Source organism: Oncorhynchus kisutch, linkage group LG26 (genome assembly GCF_002021735.2).
Source record: "Oncorhynchus kisutch isolate 150728-3 linkage group LG26, Okis_V2, whole genome shotgun sequence".
Lineage (NCBI taxonomy): Eukaryota > Metazoa > Chordata > Actinopteri > Salmoniformes > Salmonidae > Oncorhynchus > Oncorhynchus kisutch.
Window position 1 is genome coordinate 27,830,816 of NC_034199.2, and position 10,000 is coordinate 27,840,815.

Genomic DNA, 10,000 nt, shown 5'->3' on the forward strand with positions numbered 1-10,000 from the left:
CTCTTTCCCCCTCCTCTCCTTCTCTCTCTCCCCCTCCCTCTCTCTCTCCCCCTCCCTTCTCTCTCTCCCTCCCCCTCTCTCTCTCCCCTCCTTCTCTCTCTCCCCCTCCTTCTCTCTCTCCCCTCCCCTTCTCTCTCTCTCCCCCTCCCTCTCCTTCTCTCTCTCCCTCCCTCTCTTCTCCCTCCCCTTCTCTCTCTCCCTCCCCCTCTCTCTCCCCCTCTTCTCTCTCTCCCCTCCTTCTCTCTCTCCCCCTCCCCTTCTCTCTCTCCCCCCTTCCTCTCTCTCCCCCTCCCTCTCCTTCTCTCTCTCCCCCTCCCTCTCTCCTCTCCCCTCCCCTCCCCCTTCTCTCTTCCCCCTTCCTCTCTCTCCCCCTCCCCTCCTCCTTCTCTCTCCCCTCCCCTCTCTCTCTCCCCCTCCCTCTCTCTCTCCCTCTCCCTCTCTCTCTCCCCTCCCCTTCTCTCTCTCCCCTTTCCTCTCTCCCCCTCCCTCTCTCTCTCCACCTCCCTCTCTCTCTCCACCTCCCTCCCTTCTCTCTCTCCCCCTTCCTCTCTCTCCCCCTCCCTCTCCTTCTCTCTCTCCCCCTCCCTCTCTCTCTCCCCTCCCCTTCTCTCTCTCCCCCTTCCTCTCTCTCCCCCTCCCTCTCCTTCTCTCTCTCCCCCTCCTCTCTCTCTCCCCCTCTCCCCTTCTCTCTCTCCCCCTTCCTCTCTCTCCCCCTCCCTCTCCTTCTCTCTCTCCCCCTCCCTCTCTCTCTCCACCTCCCTCTCTCTCTCCCCCTCCCTCCCCTTCTCTCTCTCCCCCTTCCTCTCTCTCCCCCTCCCTCTCCTTCTCTCTCTCCCCCTCCCTCTCTCTCTCCCCCTCCCCTTCTCTCTCTCCCCCTTCCTCTCTCTCCCCCTCCCTCTCCTTCTTTCTCCAGCATGCAGAGCAGGGTTCTATAAGTCTCTGCTGGGTAACGTCCAGTGTTCTAAGTGTCCACCTCACAGCTTCACCCATCATGAGGGAGCGCTACACTGTGGCTGTGAGAAAAACTACTTCCGTGCTGATGGAGACCTGCCATCTATGGCCTGCACACGTAAGTCTGTGTGTTTGTGTTTGTTAGTGTAAGTTTGTGTGTGCGTGTGTGTGTGTTTGTGTGTGTGTTTGTGTGTGTGTGTGTGTGTGTGCGTGCGTGCGAGCAAGTGAGCGTGTGCGTGTGTGCATTTGTGTGTGTGAGTGAGTGAGAGACAAAAAGAGTTTACTCTCTATTTGTATATTCTCTCAACAATTTCAGCCACTGTGTCTCTGAGGACAACATCTCTCTCTCTCGCTCTTTTTCTCTCTCATCATCATTCCTCTCTCTCTCTCTCTCTCTCTCTCTCTCTCTGAGCTGTATCCGGATGGTTTACAGAAGCAGATGGCCGTATCCTAAACTACATTACCCAGGCCGTATCCTAAACTACATTACCCATAGATCACTGCCCTGGAATCCTTGATGACTGCTGTCCTATTAAACCAGCAGCAGCAGCCATGTCTGTAGTCCCTGGGGGGAGTTCAGAACAACCACAGCATACCCGTATTTCCAGATTCCTCATACTTATCTGGTCGAGGTCTGTTTTACAGTCCTAAAACCTTTATAGACTAAGGTAATGAGCAGGAGTCTGGAAAGGAAGGTCAAGATTGGACAGGAACATATATTTACACCAGTATGACTGTATGAACTGATCTCCACCCACTGCTCCGCTGATCATATTACATCTGGTGCTCTATACCTCTATACATGACACACCCTATGTAGCAGCCTGAGGTTGGAGACTGATGTGAAACCCAGATCTCTGGTGTCATTAGTGTTATGTTCAGGCAGCTAGATGAGCATTGTGAATGTGCAGTAGAGTGGAGTCAAGGAGCTAGAACAGTATAGTACTGTAGAGTTTATTGTATCCACCATCTGAACCCCAACACCATAGACTAACAAACAAACCAACAAGGCTTTCTATTGTCAAAATCAATCCTCCTCACCCTATCTCCTCCCTAGTTCCAATTCTTTACAGTGGATCTCTTCAGTGGTTCTGGTTAGTTCCCGGTGTAATGACTTCCATAGGTCTGATATTAAAGTCTGGAAATATTCAGAGAATCTGTTCACAGTAAAACCTGCCATTTCCATCTGTCAGAGAGAGTTTGAGGTTTGGCCTTATTCCGTGTCCTTGCTTTCTCCATTCTTCCTCCCTGTGACTGGTGACTGAACTGAATCTTCTGCCCAAAGAGAGAGACTGCTGTCACTCCATCACACACACAGATTGATTTATATATTACAGGGTTCCTGAACTGCCGGCCCGTGGGATGAATTTGGCCCAAATCAGCTCCAAGTTATTTTCATTTCGGAAATCTATAAAATTGATAAAATTGTCCCCCCCACCCTCATAAATCTACACACAATACCCCATAATGACAAAGCAAAAACCGGTTTTTAGAAATGTTTGCAAAAAAAACAATGACAAAAATATATATATATTTAATAATACTCTATATATAAAAAAAACACATTTCCATAAGTATTCAGACCTTTTACTCAGTACTTTGTTGAAGCATCCTTGGCTGCGATTACAGCCTCAAGTCTTCTTGGGTATGACGCTACAAGCTTGGCACACCTATTTTTGGGGAGTTTCTCTCATTCTTCTCTGCAGATCCTCTCAAACTCAGTCAGGTTGGATGGGGAGCGTCACTCACAGCTATTTTCAGGTCTCTCCACAGATGTTCGATTCGTTTCAAGTCCGTGCTCTGGCTGTGCCACTCAAGGACATTCAGAAACTTGTCCCGAAGCCACTCCTGCGTTGTCTTAGCTGTGTGCTTAGGGTCGTTGTCCTGTTGGAAGGTGAACCTTTGCCCAGTCTGAGGTCCTGAGCGCTCTGGAGCAGATTTTCCTTAAGGATGTCTCTGTATTTTGTTACGTTCATCTTTCCCTCAATCCTGACTAAATCAAATCAAATCAAATCAAATGTATTTGTCACATACACATGGTTAGCAGATGTTAATGCGAGTGTAGCGAAATGCTTGTGCTTCTAGTTCCGACAATGCAGTAATAACGAACAAGTGATCTAACTAACAATTCCCAAAAAAACTACTGTCTTATACACAGTGTAAGGGGATAAAGAATATGTACATAAAGATATATGAATGAGTGATGGTACAGAGCAGCATAGGCAAGATACAGTAGATGATATCGAGTACAGTATATACATATGAGATGAGTATGTAAACCAAGTGGCATAGTTAAAGTGGCTAGTGATACATGTATTACATAAGGATGCAGTCGATGATATAGAGTACAGTATCTACGTATGCATATGAGATGAATAATGTAGGGTAAGTAACATTATATAAGGTAGCATTGTTTAAAGTGGCTAGTGATATATTTACATCATTTCCCATCAATTCCCATGATTAAAGTGGCTGGAGTAGAGTCAGTGGCATTGACAGTGTGTTGGCAGTAGCCACTCAATGTTAGTGGTGGCTGTTTAACAGTCTGATGGCCTTGAGATAGAAGCTGTTTTTCAGTCTCTCGGTCCCAGCTTTGATGCACCTGTACTGACCTCGCCTTCTGGATGACAGCGGGGTGAACAGGCAGTGGCTCGGGTGGTTGATGTCCTTGATGATCTTTATGGCCTTCCTGTAGCATTGGGTGGTGTAGGTGTCCTGGAGGGCAGGTAGTTTGCCCCCGGTGATGCGTTGTGCAGACCTCACTACCCTCTGGAGAGCCTTACGGTTGAGGGCGGTGCAGTTGCCATACCAGGCGGTGATACAGCCCGCCAGGATGCTCTCGATTGTGCATCTGTAGAAGTTTGTGAGTGCTTTTGGTGACAAGCCGAATTTCTTCAGCCTCCTGAGGTTGAAGAGGCGCTGCTGCGCCTTCCTCACGATGCTGTCTGTGTGAGTGGACCAATTCAGTTTGTCTGTGATGTGTATGCCGAGGAACTTAAAACTTGCTACCCTCTCCACTACTGTTCCATCGATGTGGATGGGGGGGTGTTCCCTCTGCTGTTTCCTGAAGTCCACAATCATCTCCTTAGTCTTGTTGACGTTGAGTGTGAGGTTATTTTCCTGACACCACACTCCGAGGGCCCTCACCTCCTCCCTGTAGGCCGTCGCGTCGTTGTTGGTAATCAAGCCTACCACTGTTGTGTCGTCCGCAAACTTGATGATTGAGTTGGAGTCGTGCGTGGCCACGCAGTCGTGGGTGAACAGGGAGTACAGGAGAGGGCTCAGAACGCACCCTTGTGGGGCCCCAGTGTTGAGGATCAGAGGGGAGGAGATGTTGTTGCCTACCCTCACCACCTGGGGGCGGCCCGTCAGGAAGTCCAGTACCCAGTTGCACAGGGCGGGGTCGAGACCCAGGGTCTCGAGCTTGATGACGAGCTTGGAGGGTACTATGGTGTTGAATGCCGAGCTGTAGTCGATGAACAGCATTCTCACATAGGTATTCCTCTTGTCCAGATGGGTTAGGGCAGTGTGCAGTGTGGTTGAGATTGCATCGTCTGTGGACCTATTTGGGCGGTAAGCAAATTGGAGTGGGTCAAGGGTGTCAGGTAGGGTGGAGGTGATATGGTCCTTGACTAGTCTCTCAAAGCACTTCATGATGACGGATGTGAGTGCTACGGGGCGGTAGTCGTTTAGCTCAGTTACCTTAGCTTTCTTGGGAACAGGAACAATGGTGGCCCTCTTGAAGCATGTGGGAACAGCAGACTGGTATAGGGATTGGTTGAATATGTCCGTAAACACACCGGCCAGCTGGTCTGCGCATGCTCTGAGGGCGCGGCTGGGGATGCCGTCTGGGCCTGCAGCCTTGCGAGGGTTAACACGTTTAAATGTCTTACTCACTTCGGCTGCAGTGAAGGAGAGACCGCATGTTTTCGTTGCAGGCCGTGTCAGTGGCACTGTATTGTCCTCAAAGCGGGCAAAAAAGTTGTTTAGTCTGCCTGGGAGCAAGACATCCTGGTCCGTGACTGGGCTGGGTTTCTTCCTGTAGTCCGTGATTGACTGTAGACCCTGCCACATGCCTCTTGTGTCTGAGCCGTTGAATTGAGATTCTACTTTGTCTCTGTACTGGCGCTTAGCTTGTTTGATAGCCTTGCGGAGGGAATAGCTGCGCTGTTTGTATTCAGTCATGTTACCAGACACCTTGCCCTGATTAAAAGCAGTGGTTCGCGCCTTCAGTTCCACACGAATGCTGCCATCAATCCACGGTTTCTGGTTGGGGAATGTTTTAATCGTTGCTATGGGAACGACATCTTCAACGCACGTTCTAATGAACTCGCACACCGAATCAGCGTATTCGTCAATGTTGTTGGCTGACGCAATACTAGTCCCTGCCGCTGAAAAACATCCCCACATGCTTCACCGTAGGGATGGTGCCAGGTTTCCTCCAGATGTGAAACTTGGCATTCAGGCCAATTTTGGTTTCATCACACCAGAGAATCTTAATCTCATGGTCTGTGAGTCCTTTATGTGCCTATTGGCAAACTCCAAGTGGGCTGTCATGTGCCTTTTACTGAGGAGTGGCTTCCGTCAGGACACTCTACCATAAAGGCCTGATTGGTGGAGTTTTGCAGAGATGGTTGTCCTTCTGGAAGGTTCTCCCATCTCCACAGAGGAACTCTGGAGCTCTGTCAGAGTGACCATCAGGTTCTTGGTCACCTCCCTGACCAAGGCCCTTCTCCCTCGATTGCTCAGTTGTGCCGGGTGGCCAGCTCTAGGAAGAGTCTTGGTGGATCCAAATCTCTTCCATTTAGTAATGATGGAGGCCACTGTGTTCTTGAGGACCTTCAATGCTGCAGACATTTTTTGGTACCCTCCCCCAGATCTGTGCCTTGACACAATCCTGTCTCGGAGCTCTACGGACAATTCCTTCGACCTCGTGGCTTGGTTTTTGCTCTGACATGCACTGTCAACTGTGGGACTGTATATAGACAGGTGTGTGCCTTTCCAAATCATGTCCAATCAATTGAATTTACCACAGGTGGACTCCAATTAAGTTTTGGCAACATTTCAAGGATGATCAATGGAAACAGGATGCACCTGAGCTCAATTTTGAGTTTCATAGCAAAGGGTCTGAATACTTATTTTAGAATAAGGCTGTAACGTAACATAATGTGGAAAAAGTCAGGTGGTCTGAATACCCTCCGAATGCACTGTATGTGATAGTATTCAATTATAATGTTTGAAATTATTATGTTTTAGTCAAATATTTGATTTGTTTGGGCTTCTTTAGGTCACTTTGCTGTATTCAAGGGATTTATGTTCCTGGCTCCCTGACCATCCGCTCAAGAAATGTTATATATTTTCATTGCTCTCTCTCTCTCTCGCTCTCTCTCTCTCTCTCCCCTCTCTCTCTCTCTCTTCCTCCCTCTTCAGGTCCTCCCTCCGCTCCTCGTAATGTGATCTCAGTCATCAATGAGACCTCAGTGATTCTGGACTGGTCCTGGCCGGAGGACACGGGAGGTCGTAAGGATGTCACCTTCACTGTGCTGTGTAAGCGCTGCAGGCAGGGCCAGAGGGTGTGTGAGGCGTGTCGCAGTAATGTGCGGTTCCTCCCCCGTGCTGCAGGCCTGCAGAACACTACCGTAACCGTGGGAGACCTGCTGGCTCACACCAACTACACCTTCGAGATCGAAGCTCAAAATGGAGTGTCCCAGTTAGCCCCAACAATGAGACAATATGCTGCTGTGACCATCACTACCAACCAAGCAGGTACGACCGGAGATGAAGACACACACATAAATGTACATTTATGCATTTATTCCAACCATCAGCTCTGGACATTTACAAATCAAATCTCATTTTATTTGTCACATGCGCTGAATACATGCGCCGAATACAACCTTACCATGAAATGCTTACTTACAAGCCCTTAACCAACAATGCAGTTCTACAAATAGCGATAAGAAAATATTTACTAAATAAACTAAAGTGATTGTTTTTTAAAATAAATAAAATCTAAAAGTATCACAAGAAAATGACATAACATTAACGAGGCCATATACAGGGGGTACCGGTACCTAGTCAATGTGCGGGGATACAGGTTAGTCGAGGTAATTTGTCAAGTGACAGTGCATAGATAATAAACAGCGAGTGGCAGCATTTTAAAAACAAAGGGGGGGGGGGTCAATGTAAAAGGTGTAATGTAATTGTTCAGCAGTCTTATGGCTTGAGGGTGGAAGCGTTTAAGGAGCCTTTTGGTCCTAGACTTAGCACTCCGGTACCGCTTGCCGTGCAGTAGCAGAGAGAACAGTCTATGACTTGGGTGACTGGAGTCTATGACAATTTTTAGGGCCTTCCTCTGACATGCCTAGTATAGAGGTCCTGGAAGTCAGGAAGCTTGGCCCCATTGATGTACTGGGCCATACGCACTGAGCGCCTTAGGGTCAGATGCCGAGCAGTTGCCATATAAGGCAGATGCCACCGGTCAGGATTCTCTCAATGGTGCAGCTGTAGAACCCTTTGAGGATCTGAGGACACATGCCAAATCTTTTCAGTCTCCTGAGGGTGAAAAGGTGTTGTCGTACCCTCTTCACAACTGTCTTGGTGTGTTGGGACTATGATAGTTCGTTGGTGATGTGGACACCAAGGAACTTGAAGCTCTCAACCTGCTCCACTACAGCCCTGTCAATGAGAATGGGGGTATGCTCAACCCTCCTTTTCCTGTAGTCCACGATCAGCTCCTTTTGTCTTGCTCACATTGAGGGAGAGGTTGTTATGCTGGCACCACACTGCCAGGTCTCTGATCTCCTCCCTATAGGCTGTCTCATCATTGTTGATAATCAGGCCTACTACTGTTGTGTCGTCAGCAAACCTAATGATGGTGTTGGAGTCGTGTTTGGCCACACGGTCATGGGTGAACAGGGAGTACAGGAAGGGACTAATCACGCACCCCTGAGGGTGGTGAGGATCAGAGCAGAGCAGCAGATGTGTTGTTGCCTATCCTTACCACCTGGGATGGACCGTCAGGAAGTCCAGTCCAGTTACAGAGGCAGGTGTTTAGTCCCAGGGTCCTTAGCTTAGTGATGAGCATTGTGAGCACTATGGTGTTGAACGCTGAGCTGTAGTCAATGAACAGCATTCTCACGTTGGTGTTCCTTTTGTCCAGGTAGGAAAGGGCAGTGTGGAGTGCAATTGAGATTTCATCATCTGTGGATCTGTTGGGGCGGTATGCAAATTGGAGTGGGTCTAGGTTTTCCGGTATGATGGTGTTGATGTGAGCCATGACAAGCCTTTCAAAGCACTTCATGGCTACCGACGTGAGTGCTACAGAGCGGTAAATATTTAGGCAGGTTACCTTCACTTTCTTGGGCTCAGGGACTATGGTGGTCTGCTTGAAACATGTAGGTATTACAGACAGGGAGAGGTTGAAAAGGTCAGTGAAGTCACTTGACAGTTGGTCCATGAGTACACGTCCTGGTAATCCGTCTGGACCCACAGCTTTGTGAATGTTGACCTGATTAAAGGTCTTGCTCACAGATGCTACAGAGAGCATAATCACACAGTCGTCCGGAACAGCTGGTGCTATCGTGCATGCTTCAGTGTTGCTTGCCTTGAATCAATCATAAAAGGCATTTGGTAGGCTCACGTCACTGGGCAGCTCGCGGCTGGGTTTCCCTTTCTGGTCCGTAATATTTTTCAAGCCCTGCCACATCCGATGAGCGTCTGAGCCTGTGTAGTAGGATTCGTTCTTAGTCCTCTATTGGCGCTTTGCCTGTTTGATGGTTCGCCTGAGGGCATAGCGAGACTTCTTATAAGCGTCCGGATTAGTGTCCCGCTCCTTGAAAGCGGCAGTTTTAGACTTTAGCTCGGTGCGAATGTTGCCTGTAATCCATGGCTTCTGATCCCAGACAGTGTTCGTCAGTGGTTTATCACCAGTATCAAATGTCTCCCTCCTCACAAATACACTCTGTATAAATCTTTGTGTTGTTTTTCAGTTGTTATAGACAGTCGTTAAATTGAAACGGGTTCACATCAACCCATCATATAAACACTCTTTCACACATTCACTCACTTTAACACACACACACACACACACACACACACACACACACACACACACACACACACACACACACACACACACACACACGCACACGCACATACACACACACACAAACACACACACAGGCAGTTGTAACACAGGGATGGGCTGCTCACATCGATCTCTCATATAAACATTCTCCACCATCCCAACATTCTCCAACATCCCAACATTCTCCAACATCCCGCCCGGAGACAAATCAATTTCTCTGCAGCGGAATGTAGCAAACCTCAACATTCCGTTACCAAACTTGGAATGCATGCATGATGACTAGATTTCACTACACCCTCTCTCTCCTTCTCTCTCTTTATACATCCCTGTCTGTAGTTCTTTCTCTCTCTCCTTCTATCTTTCCCTGTGTCTCTGTTTCTGTCTCTCTGTATTTCATTCCCCATACACATCTCTCTCCCTCCCTTTTCAGTCATACAGTTGAAGTCGGAAGTTTACATACACTTAGGTTTCTCTCTCTCCACAAATGTATTTTTAACCAACTATAGTTTTGGCAAGTTGGTTAGGACATCTACACACACACACACACACACACACACACACACACACACACACACACACACACACACACACACACACACACACACACACACACACACACACACACACACACACAATTACGCACACGCTCACACAAACATACACAAACACACACACACACACACAAACACACACACACACACACACACACACACACACACACACACACACACACACACACACACACACACACACACACACTGCTGTGTACAATGAGGTGTGTGCTGAGTGTCCTGTGTGTTATCCCAGCTGTGCTCTATAAAGGCTAACAGAGGCCAGACACATCCCTTTGAAATGACGGCAGAGGGATGAGCAGTATATACAGATTTAATGTGTGTGTGTGTGTGTGTGTGTGTGTGTGTGTGTGTGTGTGTGTGTGTGTGTGTGTGTGTGTGTGTGTGT

At 48.3% G+C, this 10,000-nt stretch overlaps 1 protein-coding gene across 2 annotated transcripts in view; it reads left to right on the plus strand.

Annotated features, from left to right (window-relative positions):
- LOC109881965 (ephrin type-A receptor 3) overlaps positions 1-10,000 on the plus strand; it is a 144,367-nt gene that overhangs the window by 73,140 nt on the left and 61,227 nt on the right. For both annotated transcript variants that reach the window (XM_031805582.1, XM_031805583.1), the window contains exons 4-5: positions 914-1,069; positions 6,382-6,717. In XM_031805582.1, the coding sequence (XP_031661442.1) occupies positions 914-1,069; positions 6,382-6,717 (492 nt within the window). The remainder of the gene's footprint in view (positions 1-913; positions 1,070-6,381; positions 6,718-10,000) is intronic.